This window comes from Vicia villosa, linkage group LG5 (assembly GCF_029867415.1).
Source record: "Vicia villosa cultivar HV-30 ecotype Madison, WI linkage group LG5, Vvil1.0, whole genome shotgun sequence".
NCBI lineage: Eukaryota > Viridiplantae > Streptophyta > Magnoliopsida > Fabales > Fabaceae > Vicia > Vicia villosa.
Window position 1 is genome coordinate 27983974 of NC_081184.1, and position 19500 is coordinate 28003473.

General features: G+C 42.4%; 1 protein-coding gene across 2 annotated transcripts; it reads left to right on the top strand.

Moving 5' to 3' along the window:
* The first annotated feature begins 647 nt into the window (after positions 1-647).
* LOC131601500 (uncharacterized) lies at positions 648-12260 on the top strand. Of its 2 annotated transcripts, XM_058873334.1 has the most exons (4): positions 649-1160; positions 3617-3685; positions 8278-11614; positions 11876-12260. In XM_058873334.1, the coding sequence occupies exons 3-4, from the start codon at positions 8328-8330 to the stop codon at positions 12258-12260; spliced, it is 3672 nt and encodes a 1223-aa protein (XP_058729317.1). In that variant the 5' UTR covers positions 649-1160; positions 3617-3685; positions 8278-8327. The 2 variants fall into 2 exon arrangements, with proteins under 2 accessions (XP_058729316.1, XP_058729317.1); XM_058873333.1 differs by having other exon boundaries at positions 648-3685.
* Positions 12261-19500: the final 7240 nt, after the last annotated feature.

Sequence of the window (19500 nt, forward strand, 5' to 3'; positions counted from 1 at the left end):
GGAAAGTGATTTAAGCTTGGTTCCCGTGTGGCCCCTAGTGTTTCGACGTTATCTACAACTTCCGTGTTTGACTCAGAAATCAATTCCATGAGGAAGGTTGTCGAATTTGCAAATTAATCGAGGTTTCACAGTGAAAAATGGTGCTGAACCGCAGGTTTTCGGACAGTAAAAAATTCATATCTCCTAATCCGCCAGTCGGATTCGCTTGAAAATTTAACTGGGGATCCGTGCCATCATTACCAAAATTTCATATGTTCGGACCATCAGCCGATTATGCACCAAAAGTGCCCAGCATTTTAAGGAACGTCGCATTCTTTCGGTAAAAAGTGTGTTTTCGAATACGTCGCGCCGAGTTCGAAAATTCATAACTTCTTCGATTTTGATCGTATGAAGTCCATTCTGGCGGCATTTTCTTGGAAATTTCGTTAGTTTCGATTCTTCGTCACACATGCTTGTTCAGACTCTTAGCCGAAGTTGGAGTTTTATCGAGTTCTTTGAGCGATACTCACAAAATTCTGTACAGTCGTACCAGATGAACCGATATTTCTCGTCATTCAAACGCGCATAATTTCCTCACCGTTCGTCGGATTGAGACGATTCTCACGGCTACGAGTCACAAATTTGGTCATCTTCATAGTGGAATTGGTCTCATCTCCGAATTTCGCATCAAATAATATTTCCTCGAAAATTAGCTAAAAAGGGATACGTTGAGGGTATTTCGGACAATTTATACTTACACTATATATTCATTTTTGTCCCAATTTTCATTCATTCATCAATTTCCATTCTCTCTCTACACAAACAAAAAACCAATTCTCTCTCACTTCTCTCTAGAATCAAAATACCAAAAAGATAGAAAAAACTCAAGAACACTATGAATTTCATAGCATTCCACAAAAGCACAAAAACATGAGATCTCAAATCTTCTTCTCGATTCTTTTTTCGGATCGCACTGCTACTAGCCAGTGATCACCACTTTCGGCGGCTTCAATCCTCCACACCAGCCGAGCTCGCCAGCCTTCTTCCGTCACGCAACTGCTAGCCGCGACGCTCTTCCAACTTCTCTGCGGATCGCGACTTCGGTTGTTTCTTCCTCCGATCAATCTCCGGCACAACGTACCTCCTCCTATCCGTGTTCTCCGATCTCCTTCTCATTTTCGGTAACTCCCTGATCTTGCTAATTGTCGTGACTCGAGTATAAGGCGGAATGATGATTGTGATTAGTTCTGGAATCATTGTAGAGGATATAATTGTTGTTGATTCGTTTACAGTACTCTATAAACTAAATATGTGCATATAAGGTGTTCGATTCATTGTCTATGATAATTTTGGTGTTCTTGTTAGTGTCTGTGTCATGAGTTCGGTGATGCCGTCGCATTGATTAAGTCTAATTGTTGCTGAATTTTTGTTATGAGATGTTATCACGATGAGCAATTGAATGGAAGTAGATATTAAAAATAGTGTTGATGATGATACTAATCAGTGAGGATATCGATGTTTAATTGCAAGTTTGAACAATGAATGATGATGAAAATTGGTTTGAGGATTTGTTTGACGGCAATGGAATAAATAATTATGACATTAGTGGTATTCTCGATCATGGAATAAAAAGCATGAGTAGAAATCCATTTGTGATTAATTCTTGATTGTTGCTTAAGCTAGATGTTAATGAGGAAGGATAATGTTTGTTTGTGATTAACTTGTGTAGCTTGGTGCTAGTAGTACATGTTAGATATTTGGCACTCACTGTCATGGATATGTGGAACCGACTGTGTAGCTTAATTGTTGACTCTTTAATATTGCTTATGTTTTTTTTTACATAAAGATGTTCTCTTGAGTTGTTGATTGTGTTGTGTTGGATTGCTCTAAATTGAAAGATATTGTTAAGGATGGAAGGTATTGTGTTTACTTGAGAACCATGTCATAGGTGAATTTTCATTTCTTTGCTTTGTGTATCATTTACCATGAGCTAATACTTTGAGTTTGTGTATGTTTAAGTGTTTTTTCGGGACTGTTTTGGGAAGTTACATAATGCAGTTTTTTTTTAGGAACTAATTGTGGTTGCAACTTATCTTTTTAACTCATAAAAGTGCTTTGAAATGTGTTTGTATAAAAGTATATAGATGCTGGATTTTTGGTGTTGTTTTAGTGATTAATAATGTGAATCTTATTGCTCATTTGGTGGATATTTGATGCTGGAAATTTCTATGATGGATGGAGGTGTTGTTAACATGTAATTTGAGAGAATGATGAGTTTTAATGGTGTTGAAATGCTGGAAATTTAATGGACAGTTGATAATAGTATTGCTTTAAGTTCATTGCAACTTGTTAGAGCATGAAAATTGGTAATGATATTAGTGTTTCGGTGCTAATTAGAGCAAGTAGAGGTGCTGAAAATTAAATGGTACCATGCTTATGTGAATTGTTGTGCATTTGACTTGGTCTTGAATATTAGTAACACCTTATGTTTAATTGTTGAGAACTCTAATTGTTGAGGATTTGATACTTTGTGCTTACTTGAAACTATGCTTGATTCTAATTTTCAACATGTCAATTATATGCTATCTTGTGCAAGGTACCATGAACCACTTTCTTGTGTTTAGGTGTGTTTCTAAGGAACTTTTTTGGGGCTGTTTTAGAACTTCTTAATGCAGAATTTTGTTTATGTGCTTGTTAGTGCATCTCTTCATTTTGTTTTGTTTCCTAAAGATATGAAAGAAAATTAATTGTTGTGCTTGCTGTTTAGTGTTTAATTGTGAATTCAATAGGTAAAATAGACTTTATATGAATGCTAATCATTAGTAATAGGTGCTGGTTTTTCTTAAGTGTATTTGTTCTCTCTCTTTTTCTCAATTTTGCAAAGTGAATACGTGATACATCGGCTTTACTTGAAAACACCACATCTTTTGATTCGCTTAGTGTTTTTTAGCGTATGAATAGTGTTTCTTGAGTAGAATATGTTGTTTGGAACTGTTTAAATGCTTTATTTTCGGTTTCGGCCGACCTTTTCCATTGATTTTGCTTCTGCCCCGCCTCGAAAGTCGCGCCTCCGGGCCGATTTAATAATTTTCGAGTGTGTTTTCGAATTCCTTGACACGTTTTATGGTAACCGTGTAGTTTTTGTTTAATTCCGATGACTTTTATTTTTTTAATAGTTCATACCGTTTTCACTAGTTTCCGGATTCAATTGACATGCGTAATTTTTCTTCAAATTTCATTTACATTCATATTCTTTTAATATTTGCATACTCTTTCTATCACGTAGGCTACTTAGGGTTAGTTCTGCATATCATTTGTGTGCATGTGGTTTTGTTCTATCATTTTCAATTGTGCCGCAACTTCAGGTTGCACTTTTGTTATCTCTGACACATTTGCTAAGTGTGTGCAAGGTACATCCGGGAGTTCCTTAGTTGATGCGAGCTGCTTCGTGTTCCACTTTATTTGTGGGATACGACACTTTGATAATTGTCTATATGTACCGTGTGTTTGCTTGTAGGTGTCGCACGATGGTGCTGATATATGGCTATACGCGACGTGCGATTTATTTTCGCGACGTCGCAGTGCTTTGATATGTTGCTTTTACGGATTCCTGATGTTGCTTATTGCTTGTGGACAGTTGCTACGCGATATTCCCGGATTTCTCTGCTTACGCTTGCTAGCTCATTACGGACTTGCTATCCGTACGGTACGGTTCCTTCCCTTTTACTTATTCGAGTACCATATCTTGCCATGAGAAGTAGGGTAGGCATGCAGCATCATATTTGCCATGAGAAGTAGGACCTAGGCATTCATCTGGCCAAGCCCTCGAAAGAGGCTCTGTTTTTGTTTGTTTACCGTTTTTAGTTTATTTCCAGTTATTTGCTTGTTCAACCATCTCGGAGGACTTTCCCCGTGGATGGTAGCTTCGGAGGACTTTTCCCGTTAGCTAGAACGTTTATTTCCAGTTATTTGCTTGTTCGACCATCTCGGAGGACTTTCCCCGTGGATGGTAGCTTCGGAGGACTTTCCCCGTTAGCTAGAACGTTTATTTCCAGTTATTTGCTTGTTCGACCATCTCGGAGGACTTTCCCCGTGGATGGTAGCTTCGGAGGACTTTCCCCGTTAGCTAGAACGTTTATTTCCCGTCATTTGCTTGTTCGACCATCTCGGAGGACTTTCCCCGTGGATGGTAGCTTCGGAGGACTTTCCCCGTTAGCTGGAACGTTTATTTCTAGTTATTCTCTTGTTCAACCGTCTCGGAGGACTTTCCCCGTGGACGGTGGCTTCGGAGGACTTTCCCCGTTAGCTAGAACATCTTCCCCTGTCCCCAGGTCACTACTTCAGTAGTTTGCTTGCTTTACGAGCTGAGCTCGTTTGTGTGTTGCATTTGCATTGTTTACTACTTCGGTAGTTTGTTTGTTTCTCGAGCGGAACTCGATTGTGTGCCATATGCTTGTGATGCTTGTTCACTATCTTCTTATCTGCTATGCCTGTTAGTATGATATCTTTGTGATGCTTGTTCACTATCTTCTTATCTGCTATGCCTGTTAGTATGATATCTTTGTGATGCTTGTTCACACACTTGCACATGTATGCCTGTTACATGTTGTTTGCGATGCCTGTTCGCGTTATCACTTGTGATGCCTGTTCACACACTTGCACATTCGTGTATGCCTGTTACACGTCTGTTTTCTATGTGCGATGCCTGTTCGCCTGTTTTTATTTGTGATGCCTGTTCACATGTCATGTTTGCTAGGATCTTTGTGACGCTCCTTGTTTGCATGCTCCCTTAGGGTGCTCGGTTCCGTTTCTCTAGGAGACGCGAATTGAGATAGAAACAGAAACATTTGGGCCGAACTACGGCGCTCTGATTTCTCCATTGCACATTGGAGGTACGTAGGCATAGGGTACGAACACCCTAGCGAGCGATCTTTTCTCTTTTCCTTTATTTTGTTCGGCCTTTTCTTATCTTATTTTCCTATTATTTGCATGTTTCCTCTTATTTGTACATCTTCCATTGCATGTTTCCTTTTACACATAGCATGATACATACACACACATACCCTTAGATTAGAAAATTAGCAAGAATGGATCCTGTGGAGTACCATAGACGTGAGGGGTGCTAATACCTTCCCCTCACGTAACAGACACCCTTACCCTTTCTCTGAGACCATTGCATGTTTTTTTGGTTTTCTTCGATATTTTCCATTCCTTATTGTAGGATAAATATATGTTCGATGGCGACTTCATTGTATTTGTTTCGATGAGTTTTCCAGTTGCTTCAGCTGGCGACTTCACTGGGGACTATCCGAGTGTCGTTCCTAGTTCTTGCTTGATTTCCTTTCTGTGGGTGTTTGTGTGTTTACGGTTATCATCATTGTATATACTGCTTGCATGCATTTGCATTTATGTGTTTACCGCTTTCTCTTCTGTGGTTGTTTGTGTGTTTATTACTCGCATCATTTGTATATACTGCTTGCATGCATTTGCATCTATGTGTTTACCGCTTTCCATATTCTGGATATACTGCTGTGCTGGCTGGTTGTTTTTTGGCGGGCGGGATGTTACTATGAGGTAAAAGGTCCATTACACAGACCAAGTATACACTTAGATTAGCGTGGATAGTTATGTTGGCTCTCGTGGCGCATGGCACGTAGAGTTAGCATAGCATACCACAACCAGGAGAGAACTCGGTGAGGCGATCTCTGTCCGGCATGCTTATTGCCGTAGGCAGGCGCTCTCATTGTTTGTTCGAAATTCCTGGCGACCATTAGGGACATCCTGTGTGTGTTTAGGATTCCTACCTGCGAGATTTGGGATGGGACAGGAAACCTTGGCTCCTACCTACCATTTGCTTCTTCAGACTTGAGGTCGGACCTTTATTTGGTCTGTTCTCATTGTGTGTGATATGTCGTTGGTTCAGATTTGAGGTCGGACCTTTATTTGGTCTGTTCTCATTAGGCTCAATGTTTTGGTATTCTGAAGCGACGGCGGAACTTTGATCCTGTTACTTTTGGGATTCTATTCAAACATGGTACAACAAGGGTGGTTTTTTCGGTGGATATTTGGTTCTTGGTGTTCTGTTGCAGTGTTAAACCTTTGATCCTGATACTTTCGTGTCGGTACTGGCAAATCAGCGCAGCATTGGCCAGATATATGATATGCATAACATGTTTTTTTTTTGTCTTTTGCATCATTTTAACATTCATGTTTATTATTTCCAGGTTTCCATCATATTGATTCTAATTTCGAGCAAAGGTTTACCCACCATGAGTCCGCACAGGAGTCGCAATGTTGGATACAAATTCGCGAAGATTTCCTTGGGGGCATTGCCAGCTTTAACTGAGAGGTCTCCGCCTGCAAACAAAGTTGACTTTGAGAAAAAGTATGGGAAGATATTGAATATTCTGGACTCTCCTCTGACTGAATACCAGGAAAGGGGAATTCACACACTCTTGCAGTTTTACGAGCCTTCTTTACGTTGCTTCACTTTTGTGGACTTCCAGTTGTTGCCTACCTTAGAGGAATACTCATATCTGATGGGAGTTCCAGTCAAGCGTCAGGCTCCGTTTTACAATACTATGGAGGTTCCGTCGTCTGAACAATTGGCGTCTGCTCTTTATTTGAGCCAGTCATGGGTGAAAGCTAATTTTGAATCTAAGGTTAAACGCTCTGGTTTCCCCTTGGAGTGTTTGTTGCAGGAAGCTCATGATGCTGCTGACAAGGGAGCGTGGAGAGGGTTCAATGCTTTATTGGCCTTATGTGTCTATGGGATAGTCTTGTTTCCCAACATACCTAAATTTGTGGATATAAATGCCATCCGCATTTTCATGACAGGAAACCCAGTTCCTACTCTCTTAGGGGACGTGTATCATTCAGTGCATTCTAGAAACCATAAGGGAAAAGGAGGTGTCGTGAACTGTTGCATTCCATTGTTATACTTGTGGTTTAATAGTCATATGCCTTGCAAAGGAGCTTTCGTAGCTACTCAAGATTCCTTGACCTGGGCGGAAAGATTGATGGGATTAAGGGCTAAGGACATTCGCTGGTATACTCCAAAGTTAGATTGGAAAGATGACGAGATGGTGTCTGAATGTGGGGCATTTCATAACGTTCCTCTCATAGGAGTTAGAGGTGGTATTAATTATAACCCACGTCTCGCTGTGCGTCAGTTGGGTTTTGCTCTGGTTAGTCCTCCCGAAGACAGGTTTGTGAAAGAATCCTTGTACTATGATGTATCGCAAGACACCACTGAATTGCTGAGAGCTGTCAGAGCATGGTTTAATGTCAGAGTGAGAATCAAAGCGGATTTGGGGAAAAGAGATTGCATTGCTCATCCTGATTATACGGAGTGGGTGGAGAAGAGAGCAAAAGACAATGGGCTGCCTTTCCCTTTTGAGAACCCTTTGTACACGCATGGTCCTGATTTTCCTGTTGATATGTCGGTAGGAAAGTTTCTGAAGACAGCGGATGCCAATGAACAACTTCGTAAAGAGAACTTGGATTTGAGTATGAAGTTGTTTGACGTCAATCAAGAGAAGAAGGACTTGAGTCGTAAATTGAGAATGATCGGTGAAGGTTCTGGCAGAAAGGCCAAGGCACAAAAGAGACAACACGGTGGTATCACTGTTGCTGATGAGGTTACTGAACTAAAGAAGGCGTTAGAAGAAGCTGAAGCCAGGTATTTAGAGAAACAACGGGAACTTGATGAAATGGCGGTTTCCAAAGAGGAGTTGCAAATCCAACACGAGGCGGAAATAGCGAGTTTAACGTCATTGCTTCAACGCAGTGATGACAGAATCGATGAAGGCTATGCACAGAGAAAGAGGCTACAATGTCACCTCCAAGGAAGTCAAGCCCGGTTAGACAAAGTGTTGAAAGAGAATCAGATTCTAAGAGATCAACTTCAAGAGAAAGATGAGATCACTTGAGGGCTCACTCAGAAGCCAAATCAGCGATGTTCGGGAGTTTCGTTCGATGTTTGTTTTCTGGTTATTTTGTTATTGATCACCATCAGGCTTGTTGATGGGATCGATTATTGGGCTGGATCTTTGTTTGAAAATTTGTAATGAACTTCTTGTATGTCGTACTTTGATGAATATATGATATGTTTGTTCTTGTGCGGAATCCATTGCTTGGTCTTATATTTTGCTGGAAATTACGAATCAATGTGTTGAACACTTGGAAATATTAAACATGTCGCTTGCATTCATATTCATGCACTTCATATATTATCATGCATGCATAACAGGTATTCCAGATGTTTTCTTGGTAACTGATTGGGCTTTTGTTCAACAGCAATTGCTTCTTCACACAGTTACGGTACTCGAGGCAATCAGAGGCGACAAATGGAACAGATACAGGAACAGATGGCTGAAATGCGAGCTCAACTGATGGAACAGATGAACACGCAGATGACTCAATTTATGGAGGCGTTGGCTAACGTCACCAGAGGTCAAGAGGATTTGAGAGTTCTCGTCGAGAATTCTAGGAGAACTGAGAATGTTGGAGGACAATATGGGTTATATGATGACGTATCCGGACGGATTGAGAACAACCATGATGAGAACGAGTTCAGGCAGCCTGCCCACGTGCCTTATAATCCTTTCAACCAGAATCAGGGGTTTCCGCCGCCGCCTCCGTCTCGTCTCCTTGGAGGAAGAGGTCATCATAATCGGGGAAATCAAGACTTTGATTTCGAGAATGTGGATCAACTGTCGAGGCACAGTGCTGAAGGTGTGCAGGATGATGGTGGTAAGATTCGTCTGATTGAGGAACGTCTCCGAGCTGTTGAGGGTAAGGGTGTGCTTGGTATGGACATCACTGATCTAGGATTGGTTCCTGGCGTAAGGGTTCCTCCAAAGTTCAAAGTGCCGATTTTTGATAAGTACAATGGGGCTACCTGTCCCATGACGCATGTCAAAGCGTACTATCGCAAGATGTCAGTTTATTCAGAGGACGAAGGTTTCTTGATGCATTTCTTCCAAGATAGTCTTGCTGGGGCTTCCTTGGAGTGGTACGTTCAACTCGAGCGCACTCATATCCATTCTTGGAGAGATCTTGTCGAAGCTTTCATTAAGCACTATCAGTACAATGTTGATATGGCGCCCAACAGGACTCAGTTGCAAAGTTTGGTTCAGGGGTCTAAAGACTCTTTCAAAGAGTACGCTCAGAAATGGCGTGAGTTAGCCGCAAGAGTTCAACCACCTATGACTGAGCGTGAGATGATCGATATGTTCACAAGTACTCTATCTGGACACTATTATTTGGCTTGCAGTGCTTCAGCCAACTTTTCTGAGATGGTGAGATATGGCGAACGTGTTGAAATGGGTCTAAAGATGGGGAAAATTCAGTTAGGAGCTTCTTCTAATACTCCTAGTGGTAAGAAACAAACTGAGGGTTATGCCAGAAGGAAGGAAGGAAATGCGGATGCCATATATGGGAGAAGGGGTTCAGGAAGAAACAATTCACAGGTTAATGCTTTCATGATCCCAGTGCCGCAACAACAACAGCATCTGCAGGGACATCGTTCCAATAATGATCGCTATCCTCCTAGGACCAGGCCTCACCGAAAGATTGATCCGATTCCTATGACCTATGCTCAGGTGTTGCAACATTTGCTCAAGATTGAGAAGATTACTTTGAGAGATGCTCCGAATGCTCCGGACACACAATCTCCGAATTACAATGTGAATGTGCGGTGTGCTTTTCATTCCGGTGCTGCTGGACATGATACAGAGAGGTGTATTGCGTTGAAGAATAAAGTCCAGGACTTGTTGGATCAAAAGATAATTCAGTTCACTCCTACACCCAATATTGTCAATAATCCGATGCCTACTCATGGAGGTTCGGGTGTGAATGCCATTGAGAGTGAAGAGACAAGTGTTGTATCTGATGTGGGCTGTTTGACTTTTCCTCTGGTGTCTGTGAAGCAACATCTGGTCAATAGCGGCATCTTCCCGGGTTGTGGTGTGGATTGTGAGAATTGCAAGAGTCGGCCTGAAGGTTGTGCTGATTTAAAAAGTATGGTACAAAAACTGATTGATGAGGGTCCTCTTCAATTTTATCGAAGGTCGAGAGGTGCGAAAAGTGAGAGTGGTGAAGTGTCTGTGATTTCAATTCCTTATGAGCCGGTTGTTCCAATCTGTATCCAAGTGCCTATTCAGATACCTGTTAGTATCCCATATGAGGAGCAACCAGCGGCGTTGATGATTACCGTGCCAGGGCCTATTCCATATGAGAGTGAGAAGGCCATCCCTTGGCATTATGGTTCAGATGTGTATTACTATGGCACGAAGGAGGAGGGCGAGCTCTCCGAAGAGAAGTCTGTGGAAGCCGCAGTTGCAAACACTGATAATTTTGCCGGTACTGGTAGAATCACTCGCAGTGGTAGGGTGTTCTCCCCTCAGCCAATACAAAACAATGCAGATGCTTTGGCTAAGGCCAAAGGCAAACAAGTGGTGACTGATGTCCAGAATTCTCCGATTCATAATGGGCCACCTGATAGTGCTGTGCCTTCCAAGGATGTGGAAGAGTTGTTGAGAATCATCAAGAAGTCTGATTACAAAGTTGTTGAGCAGTTGGGTCAGACCCAGTCAAAGATTTCCATCTTGCAACTGTTGATGTGTTCAGAAGGTCATAGAGATGCTCTCTTAAGAATTCTGAATGGTGCTTACGTCCCGCATGAAATATCTGTGAATCAGCTAGAGGCGGTAGCCAATAATATCTCCGCTGGAAATGGTTTGGGATTTACGGATCATGATCTTCCTCCAGAAGGGAGAAACCATAACAAGGCCTTGCATATTTCGATTGAGTGTAAGGGGACGACCTTGTCCCGTGTTTTGGTTGATACTGGGTCTTCTTTAAACATGCTTCCCAAATCAGCTCTAATGAGAATTGACTATGCTGGTGTGGAGTTAAGGCCTAGTGAATTGGTGGTGCGCGCGTTTGACGGTTCAAGGAGGTCTGTGTTCGGAGAGGTAGATCTACCAATCCAAGTGGGTCCTCAGATCTTTACCACAACCTTTTATGTGATGGATATTCAACCCGCTTACTGCTGTCTGTTGGGACGACCATGGATTCACAAGGCTGGTGCTGTGACATCCACTCTTCATCAGAAGTTGAAGTATCCGGTTGACGGTAAAGTGGTGACGGTTTGTGGTGAAGAAGATTATATCGTGAGTCACTTGTCCTCTTTCCAATATGTAGAGATCGAAGGTGAAATACATGAGACGCCGTTCCAAGCGTTTGAGGCTGTGAATGCTGTGAAAACCCCTCTTTGTGAGTTAAAGAAGCCGGAAACGATTATGTCTTCCTTGAAGGATGCACAGGTGGTTGTGGAAACTGGTAAAAGTGAGGGGTGGGGACAGATGATTGATGTGCGCCCTAAGTTCAATAAAAATGGTCTCGGTTTCAACCCTGGTAGGCAAAGCTTTACGTCTCCAACATCAAGTTTCACTCCAGTCAGGTTTGTGAGGGGTGGCGTCATCCAAGATGGTAAGGTCAATGCCATTGTCAAGGGTGAAGAGGTGGATAGTGACTGTGATTTTGATAGCTGGATCCGCCCAAGTATTCCTGGAACAAAGCTCAACAACTGGACGATTGAAGATGTCATTCAAGTCACGCAGGCTCAGGAGTAATTTTCTTGTTTTTACTTTTCTTATCATGCAATAATTCCTACGCTCTGCCCAAGGCGTAGTGAATCATTTGTAGGGCCATGCAGTTCGCATTTTCAAAGTATTCATGAAATAAAAGGACGTTTTTGCATTCAAATGTTTTGTTCCTTGTCTTTCTTTTAAATGTTTTTATTTAAATGGCAATGTTTCCTTTTACACCCACTTGCACATAGCTTAATAAATAAATAAAAAAAACTAAAATAAAAGCCTCAATTATGCAGATGCTCCACCACCACGGATTCCATTGGTAACAGTTCCGCTATTGCTTATTATGATTTTGACAATCCGATCTACCAAGCCGAGGAGGAAGCTTATGAAGATTGTGACCTTCCCGATGAGTTGGCCAGATTGTTGAAACAAGAAGAAAAGAAAGTGATACAGCCGCATCAGGAAGCAATCGAGATGGTAAATGTTGGCACTAAAGAGCAAGTCCGAGAAGTCAAGATAGGGGCTGCGCTGGAGAATAGTGTGAAACGGAGGCTTATTGCTATGTTGAAAGAGTATGCAGATATCTTTGCTTGGTCCTATGAGGATATGCCTGGTCTCGATACAAATATTGTGGTACACCGTCTACCTCTCAAGGAAGATAGTCCTCCTGTCAAGTAGAAGCTTCGAAGGACTCGCCCAGATATGTCGGAGAAGATTAAGAAAGAGGTTGAGAAACAGTTTGATGCTGGCTTCTTGCAAGTGGTGAATTACCCGCCATGGGTTGCGAATATTGTTCCTGTACCTAAGAAGGACGGAAAGGTCAGGATGTGTGTTGACTATAGAGATTTGAATAGGGCGAGTCCGAAAGATGATTTTCCTCTTCCTCACATTGATGTGTTGGTGGATAATACTGCTCATTTCAAAGTGTTTTCCTTTATGGATGGCTTCTCTGGGTACAATCAAATCAAGATGGCACCAGAAGACATGGAGAAAACAACGTTTATCACACCGTGGGGAACTTTCTGCTATAAAGTCATGCCTTTTGGGTTGAAAAACGCAGGGGCAACGTATCAGCGCACCATGGTGACTCTTTTTCACGACATGATTCACAAAGAGATTGAAGTGTATGTGGATGACATGATTGCAAAATCTCATACTGAAGAAGAGCACTTGGTTCACTTGCAGAAGTTGTTTGAAAGGCTTCGGGAATTCAGACTGAGGTTGAATCCAAATAAATGCACTTTCGGAGTGCGATCCGGAAAGTTGTTGGGCTTTGTTGTTAGTGGAAAAGGTATTGAGGTCGATCCTGCGAAAATAAAAGCTATACAAGAGATGCCTGAGCCGGGAACAGAAAAAGAGGTTCGTGGTTTCTTAGGGAGATTGAACTACATTGCTAGATTCATCTCTCATCTTACGGCCACTTGTGAACCAATATTCAAATTACTAAGAAATGATCAGACGGCCAGGTGGAATAATGATTGTCAAAAAGCATTTGAAAAAGTGAAAGAGTATCTGCAAGAACCTCCGATACTAATGCCTCCAGTTCCAGGAAGGCCTTTGATTATGTACCTCACAGTTCTTGAAAATTCAATGGGATGTGTGCTGGGTCAACATGACGAGTCTGGCCGAAAAGAGCATGCAATATACTACCTTAGCAAAAAGTTTACCGACTGTGAATCCCGATACTCACTGCTCGAGAAAACTTGTTGTGCTTTGGTGTGGGCTGCTCGCCGGCTGAGGCAGTATATGTTGGTTCACACCACCTTATTGATTTCCAAGATGGATCCTATCAAGTATGTTTTTGAGAAGCCCGCTCTTTCCGGAAGAGTAGCCAGGTGGCAAATGATTTTGACTGAATATGATATCCAGTATACTACCCAGAAAGCCATCAAAGGTAGTGTGTTGGCAGATTATCTGGCGCATCAGCCGGTCGAAGATTATGAACCGATGAAGTTTGAATTCCCCGATGAGGATGTTCTGTACATCAGAGATTGTAACATTCCCGGACCAGAGGAAGGACCCGAACCAGGATCGCGATGGACGCTCGTGTTCGATGGTGCCTCTAATGCACTCGGGAATGGTGTTGGAGCTGTAATTACTTCTCCTTCAGGTTTTCATATTCCGTTTACAGCCAGAATCTGTTTTGATTGCACTAATAATATGGCTGAGTATGAAGCCTGCATTTATGGTATCGAAGCTGCGATCGATTTGCGAATCAAATACTTGAAAGTTTATGGGGATTCCAATCTTTTCATTAGCCAGATCAATGGAGATTGGGAAACTCGCCATCAGAATCTGATCCCGTACAGGGAGCATGTGATGAGACTCATTCCGTATTTTGATGAGATCACATTCGAGCATATTTCTAGAGAAGAGAACAATCTTGCTGATGCTCTCGCTACTTTGGCTTCCATGTTCAAAGTGAAATGGGCCAATGAAGCACCTAACATCACCATCAACAGGTTGGATGAGCCGGCATTCTGCTTTGAGGCTGATGTTGAACTGGATGGAAATCCATGGTATCATGATATCAAAAAGTTCCTCGAAACTCAAGAGTATCCTCCCGAAGCGTCGGTGACTGATAAGAAGTTTCTGAGAAGGTTTGCAGCTAAGTTTTACCTCAACGGTGGGGTATTGTACAAAAGGCATCATGACGGTGTGTTGCTCCGATGTGTTGTGAAGGAGGAAGCTTCAAAAATCATAGAAGAAATGCACGAAGGCGAGTTTGGTACCCATTCTAGTGGGCATACAATGGCTAAGAAGATCTTGAGGGCTGGTTACTATTGGTCCACTATGGAAATTGATTGTCATAACCATGTCAGAATTTGTCACAAGTGCCAGATCTATGCTGATAAAGTGCACGTGCCGCCTGTGCCTTTGAATGTCTTGACTTCTCCGTGGCCTTTTGCAATGTGGGGCATTGACATGATTGGAGAGATTAAGCCTACTGCTTCTAATGGACATCGCTTCATTTTGGTTGCCATCGATTACTTCACCAAGTGGGTTGAAGCCGCATCTTATGCGAATGTTACCAAACAAGTGATTACTCGCTTTATCAAACACAACATAATCTGTCGTTATGGGATTCCTGAGAAGATCATTACTGATAATGGATCGAATCTTAATAATAAGTTGATGAAGGAGCTTTGTGAGTCCTTCAAGATCAAGCATCACAATTCTTCCCCGTATCGTCCGAAGATGAATGGCGCTGTTGAAGCGGCCAACAAGAACATTAAGAAGATTGTACAGAAGATGGTAGTGTCCTACCGAGATTGGCATGAGATGCTCCCTTTCGCCTTGCATGGTTATCGCACCTCCGTGCGTACATCGACTGGGGCAACTCCTTTCTCACTTGTTTACGGCATGGAAGCAGTACTGCCTGTTGAAGTTGAGATTCCTTCCCTGAGGGTTATGAAAGACGTCGAGCTTGACGAGTCAGAATGGGTGCAAAATCGTTTGGATCAGTTAAACCTCATTGATGAGAAGCGCTTAGCGACTATTGGTCATGGTCAGGTATACCAAAAGAAGATGAGAAAAGCTTTTGACAAGCGGGTGCGACCCCAAAGCTACAAACCAGGTGATCTGGTACTCAAAAGAATCATTCTCCCTCAAGGCGATCCTCGAGGCAAGTGGACTCCGACGTATGAAGGCCCCTTTGTTGTGCAGAAAGTGTTCTCTGGCGGTGCCATGATGCTTGCAACGATGGATGGCGAGAACTTTCCGCACCCTGTGAACGCAGATGTAGTCAAAAAATACTTCGCATAGACCTGAAAAAGAAAAAAAGAAAAAAAGAAAGAAAAAAAAGAAAGAACAACAAAAAAAAAAGAAGAAAAAAAAGAAAAAAGGGAAAATAAAATGAATCAGGCAAAAGAATGAAAAAGAAACAAATACACCCGCTAAGTTGAAAACCCGAAAGGGCGGCTTAGGCAAAAAAGGGACAAAAGCGAACGACTACATCTCGCATGCCACCTTGGCAATCACTCTTCATACATGCTTAGGGCTCCCGACCGAGGGATAAGCAAGACTCCGTGTTCTTGAGTTTGCACCTGGCAGCTCAAATCCCTAAAGCATTTTCTAATTCCAATCGTCGTGTTTAGGGCTCCCGACCGAGGGATAAGCAAGACTCCGTGTTCTTGAGTTTGCACCGGGCAGCTCAAATCCCTAAAGCATGCACAACATCCACTCACTTTGTTTAGGGCTCCCGACCGAGGGATAAGCAAGACTCTGTGTTCTTGAGTTTGCATCGCTGGCAACTCAAATCCCTAAAGGCGCTCACAAACCCCGTCGGGTCCACAAGTTTGGTGATGTCATATCAATCAGTTGTTAAATCGGGCAGTGATCAATCCTAATGAGTACGGTCTTCCAAAGCAAGGAGATGAGAGCGTCGGAGTTATAAAAGTGATAGCGGGATCGAAACCAATGGATATCCGTTTCACATTGCCATTTCTCTTGTACTCAATAAATGTGTGGTTACCTCTTACTAGGAACTACTTCTGAAAAGTGTTCGCTCTTTTATGAGCATTCCTTTTGCAATTAATAAAGATCCTTTTTATCTTAAACAACTGTTTTCTTTTACCGTTTTGTTTGCATAAAACGTCCTAAGTTTGTGTTAAACTTTGCATATGAAAACTGCATTGCTTTTACAATACATGATTAGAAATGAAACCTTTGAATCTACTTCGAAGTTTTGTGTAACTGGGATGGCAGGCTAAGATACCATGCTATATCCTGGGGCATTTGTATTTGTTTGTCTCGCAGGTACATGCTTGCAAGCGCTTCGTATCAGCATATCGGCGGACTTAATCATGAGAGATTCTCACTCCCCAGCCGAGTGTTTCTTAATGAAAGATTCTCATTCCCCAGCTGAGTACTTTCAGATGGGACTTTCTTTACTCCAGGATTCTCATATCCTCAGTAAAGCACATCTTAATGCATTCTCTATGCTCCAGAAGCCTTATTCCCGACGGAATGCTTTCTCCCCAGTTGAATCATGATGGAATGGTGTCTGACTCCCCAGCTAGCTCTTAATGAGGTTCCTTGCCCGAGTTCCTCGTTCTCCCCAGTAGAGCGTTTCTCTCCCCAACGGATTGACCCGTTTTCCCCAGGAGAGTCATCTTATTCCCCAGTGGAGTGATCTTAGCAAAAGATTCTTATGCCGGATTCCTTATCCCCAACGGATTCCTCATCTCATCAGTGGATCTTTGTGCAGAAGTATTCATCTTCCCCACCGAGTCTTTCCTCAGCAGAGATTCGCATGCATCCTCAGCAGAATCTGTTTCCTTCAAGGATTTTCCCAGCGGAATGCGTCATACGCAAGCTAGTTTGTCACTCCCCATCAGAGTTATCTTCATGACTTGCTCTTATCTCCGCATCCCCAGAATGTTGAGAATTTGCTTCTCCAATGAAGTTGCCAAGGTATTCCCCAAGCAGTCATTTGGGATGTTCATATCCCCAAGCAGGATTTATTCCCCAACCAGAGCTCGCGCCTAGATTTGATCGTCTCCAGCAGATTTCTGATCCATCTTTTCCAGCTCGCAGTCGTGACCCTTGATCACTCATCTTGTCATCCCCGCAGAGTTCTATACTCTCCCCAGAACTTCTTCAGCAATTCAGTGCTCATCTGCTGCCTCCCTAAGCAACGTTCGGATCATGCATCATTTGCATAGCATTCTCAAAAGCGTGTAGCGTCTTCCTTCTCGGGAGCGTTATTCTATAAACATTCATACATGCATCATGCATAAATCATATCATATATGTTTCTTTCTGCAGGACAGTTATCCAGATTCAAATGCTCCCTAGAGAGCAATATTCGCCTAGTCATTACAGGCGCTTATCCTGATGTTTTGAATCAGAAGAGGATTGTTCTACTTATTTTCTGGCATAGCTCAGATCAGTTCAAAGACATTCCTATTCCCGATGCCCCCAGATCGGTGGAAGATATTTGTTCCTATCCTGATATCCAGCTCAGTTGAAGGAACCGCCTCCGGATCTCTATAGATCTTCCGAAGGAGCAAGCCCTCTGATACATCAGATCAGTTGGAAATATCTACTCCCTGACGATTTAGTTCGTTCAGAAGAAGAAACTCGCCTGCCCAGTCCTGATGCCTAAGCATTAGTTGAAGACGTTTTCTTTACCCGGCGTACACAGTTCGGAAGAGATATCTGTTCCTATCCTAATATTCAGATTCAAATTAGTTGAAGGAACCGCCTCCGGATCTCCCAAGATCTTACGAAGGAGCAAGCCACTGATATCATCAGATCAGATGGAGATGTCTGCCTGATCGACTTTGTCTTTCAGATGAAGATTGTCCTACTTATTTTCTGGCATCATGTCCAGATCAGTTTAAAGGCATTCTTTCCCCGGCGTACACAGTTCGGAAGAGATATTGTTCCTATCCTGATTTCCAGTTCAGTTGAAGGAACCGCCTCCGGATCCCCGTGGTCTTACGAAGGAGCTAGCCGCTAATTCCCAGATTAGTAGGAATATCTACCTGATGATTTAATTGCATCAGAAGAGATGTCTGCCCAGATTCCCAGATCATGATTCCCAGATCAAAGATACTTATTACCAGTTGATGTTCAGATCAACCGATGTATCTCCTTCGATTCCCAGATCGACCTAAGACATCTATCCCGATGCATGTTCGGAGACATCTGCTACGTCTGATATTCAGATCAGTCGAGATGTTCCTTCTCTTGATGCCCAGATCATTGGAAGTGTTTTTCCCCTGCCTGTGGGTGCCCGTTCCTTCTTATCACAAGTTGGAGCTTATTTAATTATCCAGGTCAATTGAAGTTTTTTCTCCCTGCTTGCGGGGTGGTACATTCCGTCTTATTATAAGACAGGATCTTCTATTGATCAAGAGTGCAAATTTTCGAGTTCATTCTGGTATTCAATCTCCTTCCACCTCAACGGTTCGAAACTTTCGTTTCTCGCTCGTCAGGTTCAAGAAGTTTGAATAGGGGCAACTGTTGCACCCCAAAATTTGCCCTCTTTATTCGAGCCATAAGTTATCCAAGACGTTTATTTCGTCATTCAAAAAAGAAGAAAAATAATAAAAAGTTTTCATGGGTTTAAGAAGATATAGTGTGAAATAGGGTTTAAACAGTGTAAATACGAGAAAAATCACAAGTCGGATTTGGAAAGTGATTTAAGCTTGGTTCCCGCGTGGCCCCTAGTGTTTCGACGTTATCTACAACTTCCGTGTTTGACTCAGAAATCAATTCCATGAGGAAGGTTGTCGAATTTGCAAATTAATCGAGGTTTCACAGTGAAAAATGGTGCTGAACCGCAGGTTTTCGGACAGTAAAAAATTCATATCTCCTAATCCGCCAGTCGGATTCGCTTGAAAATTTAACTGGGGATCCGTGCCATCATTACCAAAATTTCATATGTTCGGACCATCAGCCGATTATGCACCAAAAGTGCCCAGCATTTTAAGGAACGTCGCATTCTTTCGGTAAAAAGTGTGTTTTCGAATACGTCGCGCCGAGTTCGAAAATTCATAACTTCTTCGATTTTGATCGTATGAAGTCCATTCTGGCGGCATTTTCTTGGAAATTTCGTTAGTTTCGATTCTTCGTCACACATGCTTGTTCAGACTCTTAGCCGAAGTTGGAGTTTTATCGAGTTCTTTGAGCGATACTCACAAAATTCTGTACAGTCGTACCAGATGAACCGATATTTCTCGTCATTCAAACGCGCATAATTTCCTCACCGTTCGTCGGATTGAGACGATTCTCGCGGCTACGAGTCACAAATTTGGTCATCTTCACAGTGGAATTGGTCTCATCTCCGAATTTCGCATCAAATAATATTTCCTCGAAAATTAGCTAAAAAGGGATACGTTGAGGGTATTTCGGACAATTTATACTTACACTATATATTCATTTTTGTCCCAATTTTCATTCATTCATC

Coding starts and splice junctions, on each gene's coding strand:
- LOC131601500 (XM_058873333.1), top strand. CDS start 3,520: ATGGCTATACGCGACGTGCGATTTATTTTCGCGACGTCGCAGTGCTTT. Junction 3,686..8,277: donor ACGGACTTGCTATCCGTACG/GTACGGTTCCTT, acceptor TTTGTTCAACAG/CAATTGCTTCTTCACACAGT. Junction 11,615..11,875: donor CAAGTCACGCAGGCTCAGGA/GTAATTTTCTTG, acceptor TCAATTATGCAG/ATGCTCCACCACCACGGATT.